The following is a 24,940-nucleotide window of genomic DNA, read 5'->3' as shown; positions in this document are numbered from 1 at the left end:
ATCCGATCTGATGGAATGTATACATGCAGGAGTAATGCGACTATCAATCAAATAATCTGGGCGCTTAAATTCGACTATGAGAAATCCGATCCCGTCCGGATCAGTCAGACTAAAGGCAGGAACACACTGGCCCAACCGTTGGACGTCTGAAGCGTTTGGAGAGACTCGGACGAGGTCGGGAACAAATATGTTTGGTGTGTTCAGCTGCGTCGGAAGCTTTCGGGGCCACGCGGATGTTGTTGGATCCGACTGAGCATGCAAAGTCTGAGGAGGAGGGCCGTCGGACGTCTGAGCCATTGGATTCTCTGATTGGTTGTGTGCCAGCTGAATGGCCGTTCTGATTGGCGGTGTGCTAGCGAATCAGTGCGATGTGTGGGAGGGGCGGAAAACTGTGTGCGCATTGTTTTTCTTTGCACTCCGTTCTGTCATTCCCCGTTTTCATGTTTTGCAGTACTGGCACCAGACTAGTTGTTATGTCCGTTCAGGACAAATTAATTTGTGTTCGTTTGGTAATGCCTCGCTGCATGTTTAGTATGCAGCTGGTTTTAGCGGAAATAGTTAAGTTTCGTTTTGATCAAAAGTAAAGAGAGTTGCATGCACAAGGCTCTCGTTTACAACTCACAACACAAGCGCCACCCGCTTATTGCATCTCGCGCAAGCGCAGAACGTACATGCTACTGTGGAGTAGGCAGCACATTGAAGCGGTGTGTTCAATGCCGCTTTTCCGCCGAACAGGTCAGACAAGAGGCAACGGAGTGGTCGGAGAGTGGTCGGATAAGGCAGTTGGACGTCTGGGCGGTGTGTGGGGGCCTTAAGGTGTATACATGCATCTTAAAGATCTGATCATAGTCAGACTAACCCAGTAATTCGGTTTTCTTGAGTGTCATGTAAACGCACTGAGTGATAAAGTTAGATTGGAGAGAAAAAGGAGCAGATCATCTGCGTACAGTGCTACCCTTTGTTCCGCCTCCCCTCTTAAGATTCCAGAGATTTGTGGAACGTAAAGCTATAGAAATAGGCTCAATGGTGATTGCGAAAAGTAGAGTAGGCAGCCCTGCCTGGTACCGCGCCGGAGACTAAAGTATTCCGAGTTTATATTATTAGTTCTGACGGAGGCTGAGGGGAGGGTGTAAAAAAGCCTCACTCAGGAAATGATTTTTTCACCGAACCTAAACTTCCTTAGAGTGTAGAAAAGGTACTCCCACTACACTTGGTCGAAGGCCTTCTCTGCATCCAGAGAGACAACAGCCTCCGAACAAGTGGGTGAAGGGCATATATAATATTAAATAAACGTCTGACATTGAAAAAGGAGTGTCTTGTTTTTTTTTTTTTCATCCAGTTTAGTCATTAGATATTAACGAAGGCAGGACTGAGTCTAAATGCATAGCCAACACCTTAGCTAATAGTTTAGCGTCCACATTGATGAATAAAGGCATATATGAGCTGCAGAGACGTGGGTCTTTGTTCTTGTTTAATATTAAGGAGATAGATGTTTGCCATAGAGTAGGGGGTAAGCAATTGGCAGTAAAAGACACATTAAGCATTTCAAGTAAGAGAGGGGCCAATTGATCTGAAATTGTTTTTATAGAATTCTACAGGGAAGCTATTTGAGCCAGGACATTTGCCACTTCGCATAGCACAGATTGCTCTAGAAATCTCCTCTAATGTGATTAATTGTTCCAAGCCTGATGCTGAGGCTGCATCTAAGCTTGGTATGGAAAGGTTTCTGAAGAAAGAGTCCAACTCTGACAGCCCACTTTGATTCTCAGAGGTGTACAAGTGACTGTAGAAGTTTTTGAATTGATCATTAATTGTGGATCAGTTGTAGAGCTGAGGATTTTTGGCACAGTTCGCGAGCTAGCAGTTTGCCGGACTAATCACTTTGCTCGTACTGAGCATATCTACATTTAAAAAGCAGATCTTCAGCAAGAGTGCTTGACAAGTTATTGAATTCAGCTTGTAATACAAGTCTCTGTTTATATGCATCTGGGGAAGGAGAAGAGGCGTAATTTTGGTCAAATTGTGAGACCTGAGATGTTATATCTGCCATTCCTTTTTCTCTCATTCTTTTCTCATGGCTTGCATATGAGATCATATGACCCCTGGTATACCCTCTAAATGTTTCCCATAGGATAGAGGGGGAAGTGTCCTCAGTTTTATTTATCTCAATAAACACATCAGTTTGAGTGGACATGAATTTTACAAAGTCATTATAACAGTAGCCAGGTGTTAAAACACAATGGTGGGCATGGCTTTCTATGACCTTTCCAGTTAAGTTCTAATGTCACAGGTCCGTGATCAAAAATAACTACAGGGTTAGGCAGGCAGGAGTGCATGGCAGGGAGGAGTCGATTGTCTATTAAGAAATAATCTATTTGGTGAAAGTGTGGTGCATATTTGAGAAGGAAGAATAAGCTCTGCTAGATGGATTCAGAAAACAAGGCACAGGTCGGGTATTGGTAAACATAATGACTGGCCACCGCTGTCAACATTTTTTTTCATTTGTCACGACGGAACTTCATTCAAAGCAGAGCTCCACCAAAGAGCCTACAATCTTTGCGGAAGGTTATCTGATGTGTCAGTGTTTCCCCTGTATGCATTCTGCTGCTGGATTTTCAGCGCTGCCGCAAATTTTTGCCAACATGATTTTTGTACGTTTAATATCACGGCCGTATGAGGAATTTAAGTTACACAGAGTGTAAGCATTACACCCTAAGTTATCTTGAAATCGATTATTAGTTGAGTGACTGAAATCCTCTTCATCCTATTCAAAGGCTGCAACAGGCGACTCATCGAACCAGGGTGAAGTCAGTTTTAGGTTGGATATTCGGCAGATATTCTCTTAGGTCCAGACGCGACTTTACCACGGTTCGCCCAGTGTTGGTGCTGAATCGATGGAAACTGATTTAAAGACTGTCATTAAATTACTTAGCATAAATATATTACAAAATAATTGCAGTTTTTTTCAGTATCTTCCATGTCATGTGACCCAGTGACTCTTAAACCAGCAGCAGATTGTATTAGTAAACTGGACGAATGAGACACAGCTCTTTTTATTGTATTTTAGTGCTTCCTCTATTTTATTTGAATATTAATATGCAGATTTTTTTTTTCAATAGCTTTCATGTCATGTAGCCCAGTGACTTCTGAAACAGATTCTGTTTCCATGAAAAAAATATAATAATAAAGAAAATAATGGTAAAAAAGTTATCTAATGCTCAAGAGGTTACATACTCCCGAAATTCACCCAGTATGTGACCTGTAAAACCAGAGAGGAGAAGACACTGGAACTGCTGTATGCTAATGTGAAGCATACAAAAAAATACACCTCCACGTCCCTTCCCCCGCTGGGAAGATCAGAATCACAACTTTGTGCTTCTCACCCCCCGCTATGTGCCATAAGTGAAGAGTCTGTCTGTGACCACAAAGACAGTGAGGACATGGTCAGAGAACTGCTACGAGGGACTGCAGGGCTGTTTTGAGGTGACTGACTGGAATGTGCTCTGTGAGCTACATGGATGTTCGATACCGAACATCATTTTTACATTACCGAGTAAAGTTCAGGCTGGTATCAGCGATACCGATCCAATACCGATACTTTGTGCAAATACACCTAATGTGTCTGGTAAATCTAAAAAAAGTAGTGTATTTCAAATCATAGCTTCATAAAGAATACAAGACATCAGAGTAATGTATTTATTAATTTTAATAATTAACTAATTCATCTTATTTAGATTCAACTATATACATAGTCTCTCCAAATAGCCTACAATAAGGGGATACAAACACTTGCTGTTTTATAATACTGGGTGACTCAAATTGAAATTGCCAGTAAAATATTTAATTAAATAAATAAATGCCACAATAATTGCACAAGTTTGGCAATACCTACAGTTAAACATATTCATTTAACAGTTAAAGCAAATTAGACTGATTGTAAATAATAGATATATTTTATAGATAAAATATTATTTTGTATCCAACTTTTCTAGTATATATTTTTCAAAGTTCACCATGGCTGTTTTATCACAATTGCTCTGTATAATTTAATGACACCTAGTCTATGTAATCCACTTTTAATGTTAAATTCTTTAGGAAACCTTACTTGATTAAATCTAGGCTTTTTTGCCTCAGTGATATACATATTATTACTCCAAGCTGAACTCATGCAGCTATTTGTTGAAGCATGTATTTATTTTGTTACTTATTTCATAACCATATTTATTAATCTGAACAACTCCAACAGCAACAGTGCTTTGCGCCGCTTAAAGCTCCACATTTTCTCCCTCTGTACCTGGATAGTGCCTGCCTGCAGCACCGAAGGACTCCGCCGGAGACGTCTGTCTTGCTTTAACAGCAGCACTAGATGCCTACTGTGCTCTCCTCTTCTGTCCGCCTTATAATAAATGCCTCGTATTCTGTATTGTAGTTTAATCTGAGGTGTTTCACAAGGTTTGTTGTGTTGCCAAAACTCCTTACTGTTTTTCCACAAACATCACAAACCCCATCTTGGCTGTTTGTGGAGCTGAAATAGCTCCACACATGATTCCGTTTATGCTCTGCCATTGTGTCTACATATTGAGACTGAGTGACTGACTGATCAGCGTGCCGTTGCGCTTATGAATTACGCACTTACCCAGGCGGAAGAAAAAGTAGTTCAGACCAACAGCGTGTCATTTAGACAAGATCTCAATAGTTTAGTTACTTTCCATTGTGTTCCTTTTAATGATATACATTACCTCAAATGACTGAAGTGTCAAAAGTATCGATATTTTGATTTAAGAATCGATTTTAGAGCATAAAGATCTGGTAATGGAGGTATCGATATTTCAGTATGGATCCGCACATCACTAGTGGCAACAGGGAGGAGCTGAGGGACATTCAGAGGGAGCTGAATTTGAAGATCAAAGAGCCTAAGGACAGCTACAGAAAGAAGCTGGAGAGGAAACTCCAGCAGAACAACATGAGGGAGGTCTGGAGTGGTATGAGGACCATCACTGGTTTCAGACCAGCTAGCAGTGGAGCTGATGGCAGTGTGGCTAGGGCCAATGAGTTAAATCTGTTCTTCAACAGGTTTGACACTGCAGCCCTGGCCCCTGTTGGCTCTCCTGCTGACTGTCTCCAACCACCACCACTTCTGACCCCTCCCTCCTACTGATAGCGCCTCATCCAACTCGATGAGCCCCTCAAGCCCATCCCCCACTCCTCACACTCCTCTGGCTCCCATGCTATCTGCCCTCCTCTGACTTCAAATCTCCCCCTCCTCAATCTGCACTGTTTACACCGCTTCATGTTGGGAGACAGCTGAGCAAACGCCCTGACGGTGTCTGCCCACAGGTTCTCAGAGCCTGCGCCAAACAGCTCTGTGGAGTGCTTCATGTGTCTTTAACATGAGCCTGAGCCTCCAGAGGGTCCCTGTGATATGGAAGACATCCTGCCTCGTTCCAGTGCCAAAGACGCCGCAGCCCGGTGGTCTCTCGGACTACCGTCACATATCATGAAGACCCTGGAGAGACTCGTCCTGGAGCAGCTCAGGCCTATGGTCAGGCCGCACCTGGATCCCCTCCAGTTTGCCTACCAGCCCTGGATTGGAGTAGAGGATGCCATCATCTACCTGCTGAACCGCGTCTACGCCCACCTGGACAAGCCGGGGAGCACTGTGAGGGTCACGTTCTTTGACTTCTCCAGTGCTTTCAATACCATCAGGCCTGCTCTACTGGGTGACAAGCTGACGGCTATGCTGGTGGATCCTCCCCTTGTGTCCTGGATTGTGGATTACCTCACTGGCCGACCACAGTTTGTGCGCTTGCGGCACTGTGTGTCAGATTCAGTTGTCAGCAACACCGGGGCCCCACAAGGGACTGTCCTCTCTCCTTTTCTCTTCACCCTTTACGCCACGGACTTCAGCTACCAGACAGACTCTTGCCATCTTCAGAAGTTCTCTGATGACTTTGCTGTTGTTGGATGTATCAGCAAGGGTGAGGAGGCTGAATACAGGGCTGCGGTGGACAACTTTGTTATATGGTGTGAGCTGAACCACTCGCAGCTCAACACAACAAAAACCAAGGTGCTGATGGTGGATCTGAGGAGAACCAGGACACCAGTGACCCCAGTTTCCATCCTGGGGCATAATGTGGACATTGTCAAACACAACAAATATCTGGGGGTGTACATTGACAATAAACTGGACTGGACTAAGAACAGGTTTGTGGTGTTTTATGAGTCTGTGGTGGCCAGTGCTATTATGTTTGCTGCTGTGTGCTGGGGCAGCAGACTGAGAGTAGCAGATGCCAACAGACTAAATAAGCTTATCAGAAAGGCCAGCGACGTTGTGGGGGTGGAGTTGGACACTTTGACAGCAGTGTCAGACAGGAGGATGCTGTCAAAGGTGCGGGCGATACTGCAGTATAACAGAGGAGCACCTTCAGCGAGAGACTAATTGCTCCTAAATGCACCACTGAGCGCCACAAGAAGTCATTCTTACCTGTGGCCATTAAACTGTACAACTCCTCCCTCTGATGATCGGACTCACTTGGCCATTTATTAAACAAAACAAACAATTATAACTACTCATTCTCATTTCATTTATTACGCTACAACCATTTCATTGTATATTGTATATTTCCAGATTGTCAACTTTACTATTTATTGTCTATTTTATTTTATTGTCTACTTTAATATTTTATTTTATTTTACTTTATTGTCTACTTTGATATTTTATTTTATTTTATTTCATTGTCTATTTTAGTATTTTATTTATATCTTTATCTCCTGTTTCCATTCATGCTGTTTTGCTGTTTCTACTTTGCATGGAGCATTGGAACAAAAACAATTTAATAAAGATTAATTAAGTATTCTGAATCTGAATCTGAATGTGAATATTTTCAAGCAGCAATGTAAACTTCTACACTATTTCGTCTCATGTCTTAGATTCTGATTCTGAAATTCTGAAAATGATTTTTTTTTTTTTTTTTTTCAAAAATCTCACCAGTAGTCACTATTTAAAGGGTTATTTTTCCAAATTTCCTTCCGGGGGGCCTTCTGGACCCCCTAGTGTTGCTAAGTTACCGACTCAGAGCACCGCTGCTACAAAAAAATTTAGGGGAAACACTGTGTTCTAAGAATTTTGAACGTGTGGGGCAGACTATTTCTTTCTTAGCTGAAGCCAACAACAGGACAAAATAAATGTAAAGAGAGACATAGTGGAGCCATATATTTTCCTGCTTTTTTGTCCTTTGCCAATCACACCTATGAAAGAAGGATTAAGCCAGCATTTAAAGTCCCTAACCTCCCAAAATGAGGCAGTGAGACTGCATCTTGAAAAGAAACAGTAAGAACTTGAAAAAATTTTCATTGTCCCAACTGGGGGCATAGACATTGGCTAAGATCACTTGGGTATTATAGATTACCGTTGCCTGTTACTATGACATATCCTCCATTTTTATTTAGTTTGGTATTTGATAATGTAAATGGCACGGATTTGTGTATGAGAATTGCAGTTCCCCTTGCCTTACCGCTGTAGTGTGAGTGATACATCTGACCAAGTTGACCAACCCATCGTTGATGCAACAAAGAGTGATTATCTGCTTTCAGGTGTGTTTCTTGTAGGAAAACAATATGAGGCCCCACACTTGGAATTTGGTAAAGAACTTTGCTTCTCTTGACGGGTTGATACAGTCCCTTTACATTCCAGCTAGTAAATCTGAGTGTGTGTCCACCAAATTGAAGAGTAAGGTTAGGACTGCTTTGTGAGGTCATATTACATTAAGAATGGAGAAAGATAAAGCAGTAAGTGTGTGATACAAAAGCGAGTGAAACCTCACAGAATTGCCAGAAGCTACCTTTGTATTTATCAGAAGGCCCATACACAAACAAAAGACTAAAAAACAAAACAACTGGTAAGACATGCAGACAAGAAAGCCTGGATCTTCAATTTAGATACTGGCAGATTGCTGTGGACCACAAAGACCGCGACAAAACAGCGTTCATCACCCGCTATGGCCTCTACGAATACACAAGGATGCCATTGGATCCCATGGAACTGGTCCTCAGAGGATTTCAGTGGAAGACGCTCCTCGTCTACTTTGATGATATAATTATCCTAGGCGGAGGTGTTGAGGAGAACTTGCAGTGCTTGGTCGATGACTTTGAGTGTCTTCACAGTTATGGGTTGACGCTCAAACCCAAGAAATGTCAGTTGTTGAGAGACAAGGTCCTTTTCCTCGGGCACATGGTCAGTGGAGAGGGAATAAGCCCCAACCCAACACTGGTCAAGGGTGTGGAAGAGTGGCAGCCCCCAAAGAGCACTCAACAACTGCAAGCTTTTCTAGGGCTGTGGAGCTACTACCACCGCTTTGTCCCTGCCTTTGCCGAGCTTGCTAGCCCCCTTACTGATCTCCTAAAGAAGACAGCAAAGTTCCAGTGGGGGGAACCACAGCAGAATGCCTTCCTCTCAAAGAAAGACTGACTACTGCCCCAGTTCTGGCTTATCCAGCACCCACTGGTAATCACATCCTTGACACCAATGCCTCTAACCACGGTTTTGGTGCAGTGCTATCACAGTTCCAGTGGAGGGAGGAGAGAGTTATCTCCTATGCTAGCAGTCACCTCACCCCTGCACAGCAGAGATACTGTGTGACCAGACAGGAGCTGCTGGCCATTGTGAGATTCACAAGGCAGTTCCGCCACCTTCTCCTTGGCAGGAGTTCCTCCTCCGAACAGACCACAACAGCCTGACTTGGCTATTTTAGCCAGTTAGCTCGCTGGCTCGAGGAGCTCAGCCAGTATGACTTCGAGATTGAACATCGTGCTGGGCGCCAACACGCTAATGCAGACACACTGTCTAGGAGCAACACAGAGGGTCCAACAGACTGTGACTGCTATCAAGCAGGCAAGAAGGAAACAGAGCCTCCCTGTCAAGGATGTTTCACTGCCAAAGACTGCATGAGCAGTGGGCAAGAGTTGAAGAGGCTCTGGTCATCAGGCAAATCACCATACAGGACTCCAGGAACAGCACGGAACTGCAGCAGCAAGCCGAAGCTGACCACCATACCGCCGCAGTAAATTGGCTGCAACCTCTGACTTGCCAGCAAGACTTGGCGTCTGCACAAAAGAATGATCCAGTGCTTTCTATCCTACACGGCTGGAAAGAATCGGGAGTTCTCCCAACCAGAGAACAGGTAACAATGGAAAGCCCAGCAATGAGGAAGTACTGGCTCTGTTGGCCTCAAATTGAACTTCACCATGGAGTCCTACATTACCGCTGGGAGAATGCTGACAGAAGTAATCGAACCTTGCTGTTACTGGTCCCCACATCATTGCAAACTGATGTCATTCTGGCTTGTCATAACCCTCTACAGTCTGGACATCTGGGAGAGACAAAGATTTTGCAACGTCTCCAGCGAAGTTACCATTGGTACGGCATGGGTGGCGATCTAAGCAAGTACATTCAAAGGTGCCCTCAGTGCAAAGCTCAGAAATCAAGCAGTCCCACACAAAGAGCCAGGCTGCAGATTTACCAGGCTGGGGCACCTATGGACCGGTTGCATCTTGATGTATTGGGCCCATTCCCCACCTCGTCCTCTGGACACAAGTATATACTGGTCATTATGGATCAGTTTACTAAATGGGTGGAGGCATTCCCAACCCCAGATCAAGGAGCTGAAACAACAGCTACGACACTAGTCAACCACTTCATTGCACGCTTTGGAGCCCCATTAGAGTTACACATGGACCAGGGACGTAACTTTGAGAGTGAGCTGTTCAAGAACATCTGTCAACTCTTCCAGATCTCCAAGACCAGGACCACACCATATCATCCTGCCTCAAATGGGCAAATGGAACGATTTAATCGTACTCTTCTCCAGATGATCCGTTGCTACGTAGACCAAAGCAAAAAGAACTGGGATGAACTGGCAGCAGCATATCGCAGTGCACGGAATTAGAGTACTGGATTCACACCTAACATGCTCATGCCGGGAAGGGAAGTCCATCAACCTTTGGACATCTGGCTGGGGGTGGCAGAGTGGAAGCAAGGCGAGAAGGAACCCCTTGAGCATGCACAGGACAGAGCAAGCGTCACACTGCATGAAAAGTGGGATTTTCGTCCCCGTAAATGCCCGGAAATCTCCCTAATTTTCCGCAGTTAACAACAATTTACAGCCTGCGAACGTCGCGTTCGTCTGTGCCACATACTGACGGAAACGAACCATGACGTATGTGGAGCTCCCGGAGGTGCGAACAGCTCTAATTTGCATATGAATAGTAGCAAAACCACGCTTTGCCAGTGAATGTGTGGGCTGGCTTGAATATCCTCACTCAGTATTGGATGAAACCACTACTTATAAACAAGCAAAATCACTCGTGATTGGTCACCTTAGGTCATTATAAATGTAAACCCCAGTAATATATATGTATATATATACATATATATATATACATATATATATATATATATATATATATATATATATATATATATATAAATATATGGTGCGCTGCCCTGTATTTCGGAATCGCCTCTCATGTGACTGCAGCGTGGCACAGAGCTCGGTGAGCTCCCAGCTGCGAAAGGACTGAGGTCTCACAATCCGTCCAGACAATCCGCCATCTTGTGCCGTCTTCCTCCTCAGACATCAGGTCTATGGCGGCGCCCTTTGAAAGGTTCACCTCATCCTCAGCTAGCACTCTGTCTCGCCTCCAGCAGCTGTAAAAACAATCAATAAAGACTCAAATCAGTACTGTGCGATGCACTGCGTATGGACACAACACATCTATTAATGCACCTGAAAAATAGTCACACTGACCAAAAACGGATCTAATCTAATGTCTTACCCTCTTTGTTCTCGATCGACTCCGAGCTGAACTCCTCACAGCTTCCGCCTGCGATGCAAGATCTGGTTGTTTGTTGTCCTGCGTACTGCCTCGTAATGTCTTAAAGACAGCTGGAAAACAATTAAAAAAGAGTGGTATGAATAAAGAAACATAAGTCACAGTACAATTAAACGAGGGAGAAAACAGTAACAGTTACTTACACACAATGGTGTCATTATCGGCATCAGTGGCATGCACAGACTTTTTGAAGGGCAGGGGCGAAAAGAAAAAAAAGGGCACATACAGCACGTTCTCACCACTGAAGAGGGCACTAACTTCTGTGTGTTGCCGAGGGCACTTTAGACATGTTTATATGTTATACAAATGGCACATTATATAGCCTTAAAACAGACTAACTAGACAGACTACTCAAGTTAATTTGTAGTTAGGATCAGCATCCACGAGAACTGTGTAGATTCAACATTGGACTGTGAAGAACACACAGAGACATGGATGTATCAAGGAAATAAAACCCTGGAGGGTCTGGGGGTCCTCCCCCAGAACATTTTCAATTAAGTAGATGCCATTTCCTGTATTCTAGCGCATTTAACACCAAATTAGCACCAGAGAATCCAAACTGGTTCTGTGAGATATAGTTCTGGCTCAATACAGATAAAAAAAAAAAAAAAAAAACTTCTGGAGTTTAGTGTGTTTTCTTCACCCAATAGGGCTCTGTGATAAAAACACGGGGAACAATACACATTTAAAATATTTATTTGACACCTCAAAAGAAACAAACTATGATGTAGCATGGACATACAGTGGCTTGCAAAAGTATTCACCCCACATTTTGTCATGTTACAACCACAAATGTAAATGTATTTTAATGGGGCTCGTTGTCCTGTTGGAAGGTGAATCTCCGCCCCAGTCTCAAGTCTTTTGCAGACTCTAACAGGTTTTCTTCCAAGATTGTCCTGTATATGTTTCCAACTGAGCTGTGCACTTAAAAAGGCATTTTGAAGAAAAGCATTTTTAAAAATTAAAATAGAATAAAAAAGCTTTAAAAAGCTATTCCCACAAGACTTAGCTAGGCTAGCTCCTCAGCATAGGCTTAAACATGTGATAGGCATCTCTACCTAATAATAGCACTTCCAGGCTACATACACTAGTATTTAGTAATGCAACATTGGTAACTTAATACACAGCTTGCTGTATTAGCTACTACCTCACACAGCAGTAGGATGCCGGGTTGCATCTCAGTGAGTATTAAGTCCCCACTGACATGTGACCATTTGAGAGAGAGTGTGTCTAAAACTGAATACTTCAATGGATGGAATGGACTTATTTTAACAACGGGAATGTGTTCTTAAAACTTAAGTTACCATCTATCTAGCTGCTATCAATTTATTCCATAATATACTAAATACAATGAATCTAACTGACCTAGCCTAAATTGTAAATTGAAAATAAAATCTAGAAAGTTTATTAGCCCATCGGCCGTTTGCAAAAAAGAAATAAAATAAAAAAAAACATTTAAAAAAAACAGAAAATATGTGCTAATGGCCATAAAAAGTGTATTGAACATAAACAGGGTTTAACTTGTTGAGACCATAAAATGACTCTGGGAAAGCTTGCATGCCTTAATTGGAATCAATATTCTCCATCCAATGGCAGCGCAATGGCAGAGAGCACTTGTGTTTTACCAACCACGAGGGCACTTAAGCAGGCGTTCATCCCACCCAAGACTAGAGGGCAGGTTATCATGTTTTGCCAACCGGGAGTGCGCTTAAACTTGTTTTAACCACCCAAGAGAGCAATTAAATGTTTTATTTTCACTTAAGAGGACAGTTTAGTGTGTTTTGCCAATGAGGAGGGCACTTAAAGACACCCTTTTGCCACCCAAGTGGACAGTTTATCATGATTTAACCAGCCAAGAGGGCAGTTTAGTGTTTGTTTCACCCAAGAGGGCAGTTTAGTGTGTTTTGCCAACCAGGAGGGCACTTTAACACGTGTTTTTGCCTCCCAAGAGGGCACTTTAGCATGCGTTTTTTTTGCCTCCCAAGAGGGCACTTTAGCATGTGTTTTTTCCTCCCAAGAAGGCACTTTAGCAAATGTTTTCTCCTCCCAAGAGGGCACTTTAGCACACATTTTTGCCTCCCAAGAGGGCACATTAGCACACGTTTTTGCCACCCAAGAGGGCAGTTGTATTTTGCCAACCAAGTGGGACCTTTAGCAAGTGTTTTTTCCTCCAAAGAGGGCACATTAGCACGCGTTTTTGTCTCCCAAGAGGGCACATTAGCACGCATTTTTGCCTCCCAAGAGGGCAGTTGTATTTTACCAACCAGGTGGGACCTTTAGTACGCGCTTTTGCCTCCCAAGAGGGCACTTTAGCACACATTTTTGCCTCCCAAGAGGGCACATTAGCACACGTTTTTGCCACCCAAGAGGGCAGTTGTATTTTGCCAACCAAGTGGGACCTTTAGCAAGTGTTTTTTCCTCCAAAGAGGGCACATTAGCACGCGTTTTTGTCTCCCAAGAGGGCACATTAGCACGCGTTTTTGCCTCCCAAGAGGGCAGTTGTATTTTACCAACCAGGTGGGACCTTTAGTACGCGCTTTTGCCTCCCAAGAGGGCACTTTAGCACACGTTTTTGCCTCCCAAGAGGGCACATTAGCACGCGTTTTTGCAACCCAAGAGGGCAGTTGTATTTTGCCAACCAGGTGGGACCTTTAGCACGCGTTTTTGCCTCCCAAAAGGGCACTTTAGCACACGTTTTTGCCAACCAAGAGGGCAGTTTATCATGTTTTAACCAGCCAAGGGGGCAGTTTAGTGTGTTTTTTCCATCCAAGAGGGCAGTTTAGCACGCGTTTTGGCTACCAAGAGGGCACTTTAGCGCGCGTTTTTCATCAACTGGGCCACAAGGGGGGGCGACCGCCCGTGCACATCACTGATCGGCATCATGTAAATCTGGACTTGCAGACATAGCTCCGAGCTAATAGGAGGTCACGGCCTTGTTATGAGGCAAGGTTAGTCTGTGAAAACAAAATGCTCGCAGCGATAAACCTCCATGTCCCTCTGCGGCAGCGAAGCGCCGTCCGTCAGCGACACTCTCCGTGGCAACCTGGCAAAGCTCCTTCCGACAATGGCCGTGCCGCTAGCCTAGCTCCTGCTAGCTAGCTTAGCCGAACTTGCTTCGTGTCCAATAAAACACAACACTTCGACTGCGATGGAGAGTCCAACTCACACACTCACAGCACGTCGTCCGACAACAGCTCATAGTCCGCTAGTGATAAAACACGACACTGACGACACACACAGTCCACTGTCAGCTGCTCGACGCCATTAACTCTCTGCTTCCTCGTCACTTACGCTCCAGTCTACCCGGAATTGTAAAAACTCTTAAAGGTCATGAACTCTCACACATAATAATAATTACTTTTCAACTTCTTTTAAAACATTCAGAACCCATGAAATTATAGAAATACTTATACATATTAATATCTTAGTTATCTCAAAATATTTCATGCAAATAACTTCTTAACAACTGGCATTTTATCTTTAACTTGTTCCCAGGAGAGAGAGAGAGAAAATAAAGAATAAATAATCTTTCTTACATAACATTGGCCATTGCTAATGACATACACAGTAATTAATCTAGCATACTTTCATTAAATAAATCAATTCAAGCTAAAATTTAAGGGTCTATAATTAGGCTATACTGAGCCTCATCTATGTATAACAGAGATTTTCTTAAAATGAAGCTAACACCTTTTAGAAAAAGGTCACCTGGGGTAAAACTCCCCCTGCTACCCTCATTTGCATTTGTATAGCTCACAGCATTTTCATTTACATGTTAAAGCCTCCCCTAGAATCAGGGGGAGGTGGGTCATGGGGGGACAACTGCCAAGCAAGGCCCACGTCAATTTCCGACAATTCACGGCAGTTTTCAGTGTTGCCTGCAAATTGCTGCGTGCAGTTGCAAACCTGAGTAGTGTAATGCTGTTAATGTTTTTATTATTGTATTGAAGAGATGTTATCGTTTGTGATTTGATGTAGTTACGACATTTGACGTCTGCCGGAACTGCGTGTTAGTGACTAAGAGACTGTCTGCATAGGAGTTAGAGCGTTTCATGGTATCTGTACCTACCTGTGTATTCGGCATCTCTTCAGTAAAAGTCTGTGAAGCGAGATAATCCTCTCCAGAGTCATCCTTCATCACGCACGTACACATATATCCCCTGTTAGCCAAAGCTATCATATCATAAACCTTTGCAGAGCATAGAGCTTATTATCTGCAAATTTTCTGCAATCCCATAAACTGATTAAATAACGTATCAAACCATATGTGTATCCATCCACCACCCAGCCCTCCTTTTTTGGTTTGAAACAAAAAGGTCACACTCCTTCCTGCTTGAGTACTGAACATAATCATTGGACATATATCATGAGGTGCAGAATCATCCAATGTACAATAAATACAAGGAATACTGGACTGAAAAATGAGATCAATGACATTTAAGTGTGCACATGTACCCTGTCTAAAATCTAAAGTCGGTGTCATGTGGTCTCAAATCTGGTAGAACGAGTTGTCCATTATCCATTATCCACCCCTGGCATCACATCAAAAAAATATGTTTTTTGTTTTAAGCTCATTAGCTCAGTTGGTAGAGCGGGTGTAACCTGTACAGAGGTTTTACCCATGGGTTCGAGTACCGGCCTGGAACTCTTTGCTGTGAGTCACCCCCCACCCCTATCCTGTTTTTAGTCATCTCTGAAGCTGTCCTATCAATAAAGCCATAAAAATAAATACACTTGCTCCCGATGACTGTTCCATTGGTGTGAAAGTGTTTCTGAATGGCTGAGCATAGATATATTCTGGGATGCTTTAGTGTATAAGTGCTGCGTTGCTCCTGATGAACATTTTGGCACCTTGCATGACAGCCTCAGCCATCAGTGTATAAATGTGTATGCGAATGTTCTGTTAAGCGCTTGGAGTGGTCAGTAGACTAGAAAGGTCCTAAATGAATGTCCATTTACCGTGATGTCATTCTCTTCTGTCTTCCAGGTCAGTATCGGGTGTTGATGTGGACCCCGATCTGGTGCACATGGAAATGCAAGATACGAGTGGAGGTACAGTGATGTTCCATCTGCTCATTTTGCATTTATATACAGTATTTATTCATGAGACTGTTAGGGCCTGGTCACAGCAGCACAGTGACATTTCAGACAGAAATATATTAATTTTAATGGAATGGATTGGTGGAATCACTCACAGAGGTGAAGCAACTTTGTGGGTTTTCTTTACAAAGGTCAACTTAACCCTTGTGCCCTAAATGTACTGCATTCTAACCACCTTCGTGGCAAAAATTTACACACACAAAAGAAAAGCCAGTAAATCACCATACATAAATATTTTTTTCAGCTTTTTTTTCATAAATCACTTAAACAACTTCAGACCTACTACCAAACATTCAATCATTTTCAGGATTTTAACCCTTTTAAGTGTCAGTTTTATTATTTGAATTATGTATCACAAAAAAACACAGAAAATGTATTATTGTGTAATAAGTAGTGGGCTGATGGGGCTTTTGTGGTGATTAGAGTCTTGGAAATATCAAAGATGAGCAACACAATTTATTTGATTGCCTTAGTAACAGATACTCTCTCTAACCACCTTCGTGGCCAAAAATGTCTGATAGACTTCCATTAAAACCAATTTTTTTAATCTCACTGCCCTCCAGTGGGCTCACCACTCGCAGGAGGGTTCAGAAGGGGCCGGTGCAATGTGATTTGGGTGGCAGTCGTGGGCGGGGGCCCCGGCGACCCAATCCCCGGACGGTGACTCTAGCCATGGGGACATGGATTGTCACCTCACTGGGGGCGAAAGAGCCGGAGCTGGTGAAGGAGGTTGAGCGGTACCGGCTAGAAATAGTCGGGCTCACCTCCACGCACAGTCTGGGCTCTGGAACCCAACTCCTTGAGAGAGGCTGGACTCTCTTCTACTCTGGAGTTGCCCACGGTGAGAGGTGGCGAGCTGGTGTGGGCTTGCTTGTAGCTCCTCAGCTCAGCCACCATGTGTTGGAGTTTACCCCGGTGAACGAGAGGGTCGTTTCCCTGCGCCTTTGGGTCAGGGATAGGACTCTCACTGTTGTCTCGGCCTATGGGCCGAACAGCAGTGCGGAGTACCCGGCCTTCTTGGAGTCCCTTGGAGGGGTACTGGAGAGTGCTCCAACTGGGGACTCCATCGTTCTACTGGGGGACTTCAACACCCACGTGGGCAGCGACAGTGTTACCTGGAGGGGTGTGATTGGGAGGAACGGCCTCCCCGATCCGAACCCGAGTGGTGTTTTGTTACTGGACTTCTGTGCTAGTCACGGTTTGTCCATAACAAACACCATGTTCAAGCATAAGGGTGTCCATATGTGCACGTGGCACCAGGACACCCTAGGCCGAAGGTCAATGATCAGCTTTGTGGTCGTGTCATCTGACCTCCGGCCGTATGTCGTGGACACTCGGGTGAAGAGAGGGGCTGAGCTGTCAACTGATCACCGCCTGGTGGTGAGTCAGATCCGCTGGCAGGGGAGGAAGCTGGACAGACCTGGCAGACCCAAACGTATTGTGAGGGTCTGCTGGGAACGTCTGGCGGAACCTTCTGTCAGGGAGATCTTTAACTCCCACCACCGGGAGAGCTTTTGCCAGATCCCGAGGGAGGCTGGGGACATTGAGTCCGAATGGACCATGTTCTCCACTTCCATTGTTGGCGCGGCTGTCCGGAGCTGTGGCAGTAAGGTCTCCAGTGCCTGCCGTGGCGGCAATCCCCGAACCCGGTGATGGACCCCGGAAGTAAGGGATGCTGTCAAGCTGAAGAAGAAGTCCTATCGAGCCTGGTTGGCCCGGGGGACTCCTGAGGCAGCTGACGGGTACCGGCAGGCCAAGCGTGCGGCAGCGCGGGCAGTCGCGGCAGCAAAAACTCGGGCCTGGGAAAAGTTTCGGGGAGGCCATGGAGGAGGACTACCGGTCGGCCTTGAAGAAATTCTGGCAAACCATCCAGCGTCTCAGGAGGGGGAAGCAGTCCTCCACCAACACTGTTTACAGTGGAGGTGGGGGGCTGTTGACCTCGACTGGGGACATCGTCGGGTGGTGGAAGGAATACTTCGAGGATCTCCTCAATCCCACTGACATGCCTTCCATAGAGGAAGCAGAGGCTTGGGACTCAGAGGTTGACCCATTCATCACCCAAGCCGAAGTCACTGAGGTAGTCCGGAAGCTCCTCAGTGGCAAAGCACCGGGGGTGGATGAGATCTGCCCTGAGTACCTCAAGTCTCTGGATGTTGTCGGGCTGTCTTGGTTGACACGTCTCTGCAGCATCGCGTGGCAGTCAGGGACAGTGCCTCTGGACTGGCAGACCGGGGTGGTGGTGCCCCTATTCAAAAAGGGGGACCGGAGGGTGTGTTCCAACTATCGGGGTACTGGAGAGGAGATAGTCGAACCTCGGATTCAGGAGGAACAATGCGGTTTACGTCCGGGCCACGGAACACTGGACCAGCTCTATACCCTCCACAGGGTGCTCGAGGGTTCATGGGAGTTTGCCCAACCAGTCCACATGTGTTTTGTGGACTTGGAGAAAGCATTCGACCGTGTCCCTTGTGGCATTCTGTGGGAGGTGCTCCGGGAGTACGGGGTCGGAGGCCCTCTGTTAAGGGCTGTACGGTCCTTGTACGACCGGAGCAGGAGCTTGGTTCACATTGCCGGCAGTAAGTCAGACCTGTTCCCAGTGCATGTTGGACTCCGGCAGGGCTGCCCTTTGTCACCGGTTCTGTTAATCATTTTTATGGACAGAATTTCTAGGTGCAGCCTAGGGCCGGAGGGGGTCTGGTTCGGGAGCCACTTGATTTCATGTCTGCTTTTCGCAAAGCTCTCAATTTACCGGTCAATCTACGTTCCTACCCTCACCTATGGCCATGAACTTTGGGTTATGACCGAAAGAATAAGATCCCGGATACAAGCGGCTGAAATGAGTTTCCTCCGCAGGGTGGCAGGGCGTTCCCTTAGAGATAGGGTGAGAAGCTCTGTCACCCGGGAGGAGCTCGGAGTAGAGCCGCTGCTCCTCCACATCGAGAGGAGCCAGTTGAGGTGGCTCGGGCATCTGTTTCGGATGCCCCCGGGATGCCTCCCTTGGGAGGTGTTCCTGGCATGTCCCGCCGGGAGGAGACCCCGAGGAAGACCCAGGACATGCTGGTGTGACTATGTCACCCAGCTGACCTGGGAATGCCTTTGGATGGATGGATGGATGCCATTACAGTATAAAACCATGCATTCTGTAATGTCAACATGTCATTTTGACATAGTGATTTTGTGTGTTTTTGTGTGGCATATGTGACACATGCACGCGCACGCACACGCACACACACACACACACAAATCACTCCATGGAGCCCCCAAGAGTGTTTTGTGTGTGTTTGTGTGTGTGTCATACATGCCACACAAAAACACACAAAAATCACTCTTGGGGGCCCTGGTAGTCACACGGCTCCATAATATAACTGGTAAAAATACAAGAATTTCATGCATCAGCCTACAATGGGAAAATGTGGTTTTAATGGAAGTCAATGAGGCATTTTTGGCCACGAAGGTGGTTAGAGGGAGTATCTGTTACTACTAGGCATGTATATCGAGGGCCAGTACTTTTTGGTACCGGCTCCTAATTGGGTCGGTACCAGGGTACCGTTAAGATTCTGGACAAACAGTACTGTTATTGGTACTTTTTTTTTTATTCTTAACTTTTATTTGGATGATTTTTTATCGGTTTTTCAATGTCTACCCAACTGTAATGACTACAAACTTACCGTGACTTGACGTCGCAGAAACAAAACCGGGTGCCGCTGCCACGGCGCTGCAGTCTTTAGCATTAGCAGAAGAGCTTGTGTTTGTCTCTTTTTTGAGATTTGTGTGCTTGTGTCAACACAGAGTGTTTTATTTTGAAAAGTAACTGGATGTTATATCGTTATTTCGGTGCTTGACTTCCTGTCTGCTCGGTGCTAAATGCAGCTTAATTGCCGCGTTGTGCTCCGGCATCCGCCAGATAAAGAAGTCCTGGTTATCTGTTCAGTAGTATTTGTAATTGCATAGCTTCTGTTCTGTTGAAGCGTTATTATTACCTTGTGGTAATAAAAAAAAAAAGTGTTGAATCTTTTAACATCTTGTAAAGTCTTTATTTTTTTACACAAAATGACATGTTGTAGTATCGATAACAGTATCAATAAGTATCGGTACCAATAAGGAGTATCAGTACCGGTATCGATAAAATCCTAACAAGTTAGTAGTCCCTAGTTACTACATAAAAAATCAAATGCAATCAAATAAATTGTGTTGCTCATCTTTGATATATCCAAGACTCTAATCACCATCAAAGCCCCATCAGCCTACTACTTATTATATGGAAAATTATGAATTTTGTGTATTTTTTAAAATAACTAATTCATAATTCAAACAATAAAACTGGCATTTAAAAGGGTTAACATCCTGAAAATTATTGAATGTTTGGTAGTTTTGAGTAGGTCTGAAGTTGTTTAAGTGATTCATGAAAAAAAGCAGAAACAAATATGATGTATGGCGGTCTAATGGCATTTCTTTTGTGCGTGTATATTTTTGCCACAAGGGTGCAAAGAAAATAAAAGATATGTAAGAGTTAAATACACTGGGTTTCAAAAATTGGACTAAAAAGAAAAGTTCTTTCATACATTCATGCCACAAGCTGTAACATAGCCAAAATGATCACCAAATCAAATAATAAAAAAAAAAAAAAAAAACAATGAGAAAAATGTACAAAAATGCTCGAGGAGGGCATGAGGGCAGTGGCGTGCACAGACTTTTTGAAGGGCAGAGGTGAAAAGAAGGGCACTTTAACGCGCGTTATGGCTCCCAAGAGGGCACTTTAGCGCGTGTTTTGGCTCCCAAGTGGGCACTTTAGCGCGTGTTTTGGCTTCCAAGAGGGCACTTTAGCATGAGTTTTGGCTCCCAAGAGAGCACTTTAGTGTGAGTTTTGGCTCCCAAGAGGGCCGTTTATCATGTTTTAACCAGCCAAGGGGGCAGTTTAGTGTGTTTTGCCAACAAAGAGGGCACTTTGACACGCTTTTTTGGCCCCCAAGAGGGCACTTTAGCACACGTTTTGGCTCCCAGGAGGGCACTTTAGCGTGCGTTTTTCAACAATTGAGCCACGAGGGGGGGGCGACTGCCCCCCTGCCCCCCCCCCCTTGTGCACATCACTGCATGAGGGTTAAGTTAACTGTCTAACACAATTTCAGCAGGCATACCATGAGAAACCAGAGGCAAAAGCAAGAGAGTAGCAGTAGTCACCAAGTTATAAGCACTACCTTTACTGTAGGTAAACGGATTAATTACGCTTTTCCTTTCCTGATTTTATTGGGCATTAGAATTCTAACCTTGTGGACTGTGTGTGGGTATGAAATGTTAAGATCCATGTTTGACAGCTAGCATTCATGTTTATTCTCTGCTACATTATTTGGCATGTTACTGCCAATGAATATGTGTTATATCACTCTCATTTGCAAACAAAAAAAAAAACAAACAAAACAGTAGTACCACTAGTAAAAACACTGCTCCATAGGACTACTGGTTGAAAAAATGTGAGTAAATCAATTTTTAAAAAAACAAACAAACAAACAAAAAACAATTAACCAAGACTAGACCAGCTACCTACTGCCCTTTTCGGCAAGAATCTAATCACATTATCCTAGAACTCCATCATCATGTTTTGTTAACAATAACTTCTAGGTAGAAAACTCTATATCAAGCACTGGCTTATATACAATTTAATAGTCTTTCAAAGTGCATCCATCTAATTAATCTAAAATACTTAAACAACACTTTCCCTAACGTCAGTCTGGAGGCATCATTTTTCCCAGTTGACAGCTTGTGTTTACCCACAACTAGCATATAGATCCCATTCAACACACACATAAAGACCAAATCAGGGCCTGCGCTGATTAGCCGCAGGGTTGTGCAGTGGTGTTGGAGTGTCATTTCATCGCCTATTTGTGTCACATAATGTCTTGACTTAAACCCCTGCCGATCTACAAGGTGGCGGTAACACACCTAAAAGCAGTTTGCCAAATGTCATTAAAACTCAAAAAGAGAAGCCGCTGTGTTATTTTTCTGCTAAAATGCCTGTCATACAAGTTTGCATTGGTCCCCATCGAACCCCTTCAGACCCCGTGTCCATTGGAATGGACATGACATATTTCTGTCTCTAAACCAATGAATACTCTGTCATTGAATGATGTCAGCAATGCTGGTTACCGATTGGATCCTAATTATCCAATCACAATCATGTCATGACTTTAAGCACGCTCAGAGAAAGTGACAGACATCGGACAAGACAAGCATGGCAGAGCCAGTGCAGAGAGGGAAGAGTAAGTGCCCATTTTCAATCCAAAATATAAAGTTATGTTCATGCTGGCCAAACAAATTTGCTGTCAGTATAATTTTAACTGTGATAATATTTGAAGTTATTTTGAACATATATCATATCATTAATTTAATTTATAGGATTTTTTCCATTGCAATGGACATCAGGAGTTGGGTGGGTTTAGCTAACACTCACATGTTTAGTGTCAGTATATAAAGAAACAAAATACCTGTAAGCTCTTCATAGGTAGTATTGCATTTTGTGCTGCCAAGAGGGCAGTTTATCATGTTTTAACCAGCCATGGGGGCAGTTTAGTGTGTTTTGCCAACCAAGAGGGCACTTTAGCACGCGTTTTGGTTCCCAAGAGGGCAGTTTATCATGTTTTAATGGGGGTAGTTTAGTGTGTTTTGGCTCTCAAGAGGGCACTTTAACGTGCATTTTGGTCCCAAGAGGGCACTTTAGCATGCATTTTGGTCCCAAGAGAGCACTTTAGCAGCGTTTTAGCTCCCAAGACGGCACTTTAGCACACATTTTTCAACAATTGGGCCCCGTGCACACCACTGAGTGACAGAGGAGGACTCATCGAAAATGAGAATATACACTACCAGTCAAAAGTTTGGAAACACTGTCTCATTTAATGGTTTTTCTTTATTTTCACGACTATTTACATTGTAGATTCTCACTGAAGGCATCAAAACTATAAATGAACACATATGGAATTATGTAGTTAACAAAAAAGTGTGAAATAACTCTAAATATGTTTCATATTTTAGATTCCTCAAAGTAGCCACCCTTTGCTTTGTTGACAGTGCTGCAAACCCTTGGCCTTCTCTCAGGGAGCTTCATGATGTAGTCACCTGAAATGGCTTCTCTTCACAGGTGTGCCATGTCAGGGTTCATTTGTGGAATTTCTTGCCTTCTTAATGGGGTTGGGACCATCAGTTGTATTGTGCAGAAGTCAGGTTGGTACACAACTGACAGCCCTATTTGACAACTGTTAGAATTCATATTTTGGCAAGAACCAATCAGCTAAGTAAAGAAAAACGACAGTACATCATTACTTTAAGAACTGAAGGTCAGTCAGTCCGGAAAATTGCAAAAACTTTGAATGTGTCCTCAAGTGCAGTCGCAAAAAACATCAAGCGCTACGACGAAACTGGTTCACATGAGGACCGCCCCAGGAAAGGAAGACCAAGAGTCACCTCTGCTGCTGAGGATAAGTTCATCCGAGTCACCAGGTTCAGAAATCACAATTTAACAGACTGTTGGAAAACCATTTCAGGTGACTACATCATGAAACTCATCGAGAGAATGCCAAGAGTGTGCAAAGCAGTAATCAATGCACAGGGTGGCTACTTTGAAGATTTTAAAATATTGAATTATTTCACACTTTTTAGTTTACTACAATATTCCATATATGTTCAATCATAGTTTTGATGCCTTCAGTGAGAATCTATAATGTAAATAGTCATGAAAACAAAGAAAAACCATTAAATGAGAAGGTTTGTCCAAACTTTTGACTGGTAGTGTATGAAAACATCAAGTTCAAGTTCCAGTTCCATTCCAAGTTAACGTTCTATCAGTTCATTACCCTACCATAAAAAGTATGGTTATGTTGGAATTTCCAGTAATTTTTTTCAGGTAATCTTATCTACAATCATACATCTATTGTTTTCATTTGTTCATGTACATGTTTTCACAAGATTGTGTCATTTCTGGTTTTCCTTACCTCACTGCTGTTCCCTACCCACGCAGTGATACAGTTCATTTGCATGTTCAGAACTGTACACAGACTCAAAACCATGCAAACATCCAGTTCCAGATGTTTAGGTCATATCTGATTGATTGCTATGTAGAAAAACTCAGCCTTATCTTTCTTAAGTTTTTATGACATTTTACGCCCATCTCGTCGTGGCGTCCATTGGAATGGACATGAAGAAATACTATTAAAAACATGAGTTACCAAAAAAAAAAAATTTTTCCACTTTGTTTTAATGTTGGAGAGGAGTCAGAATCATTTAAAATAAAAACATTTTGCCCAGCCAAAAAAATGCAGGTCTGAAGGGGTTAAAACACTAATTTAAACAACCAGAATGTGGAACATTATGGTGAGTTTTAAACTGGTGCATAAGAACAAATTGAGTGAATATTATTGAACAACACACAATTCTTATTGCTATGGCCAACTGCATTATTTTACAACACTCCCTGTGGTCCAGACCACTGTGTGAGAAAGTGGGGGAAAAAAATCAGTTTCTGCAGAAACACAACAATGTCACATTGCGGTGGCCACAGTAAAGAACAGTCTGACCTGTGGAAATATCAACGATGCTAGTAAAGCGTTAAAGAGGGATGTGAGGGGACCCCAGGGCAACAACAGCAAAACTGAATCATCATATCAGCTGAGTGACAGTCAGATTGTCACTCAGCACCCAACAATCAGGTTGGTGCTTAACTCCCCACCAAGGGGCAAGAGGGTAATGGAAGTAGTGTGTGTTTAAGATTATGTGGGATTGTTAATGTATGGTTGTAGATGTGTGTCATCATGTATGTAGATGTATGTGTTATCCAGACTTCTTGGGTCTCTAACCCAATAATCCCCCACTCTAAATAAACCTGAGCAGGCAAAGTCAGACATGGACAGATAGTGAAGGGTAAATGAAGGATATGTTTTGTGTATCTGCAGTGGCACACTCTATT

At 43.7% G+C, this 24,940-nt stretch overlaps 1 protein-coding gene across 1 annotated transcript in view; it reads left to right on the top strand.

Moving 5' to 3' along the window:
• sorcs2 (sortilin-related VPS10 domain containing receptor 2) overlaps positions 1-24,940 on the top strand; it is a 582,832-nt gene that overhangs the window by 423,620 nt on the left and 134,272 nt on the right. Inside the window, 1 exon segment of the mRNA XM_030431509.1 lies at positions 15,878-15,942. Within this exon segment, the coding sequence (XP_030287369.1) occupies positions 15,878-15,942 (65 nt within the window).

The sequence above is a fragment of the Sparus aurata genome, chromosome 10, assembly GCF_900880675.1.
Source record: "Sparus aurata chromosome 10, fSpaAur1.1, whole genome shotgun sequence".
Lineage (NCBI taxonomy): Eukaryota > Metazoa > Chordata > Actinopteri > Spariformes > Sparidae > Sparus > Sparus aurata.
This window is presented reverse-complemented; position numbering and strand designations above follow the sequence as displayed.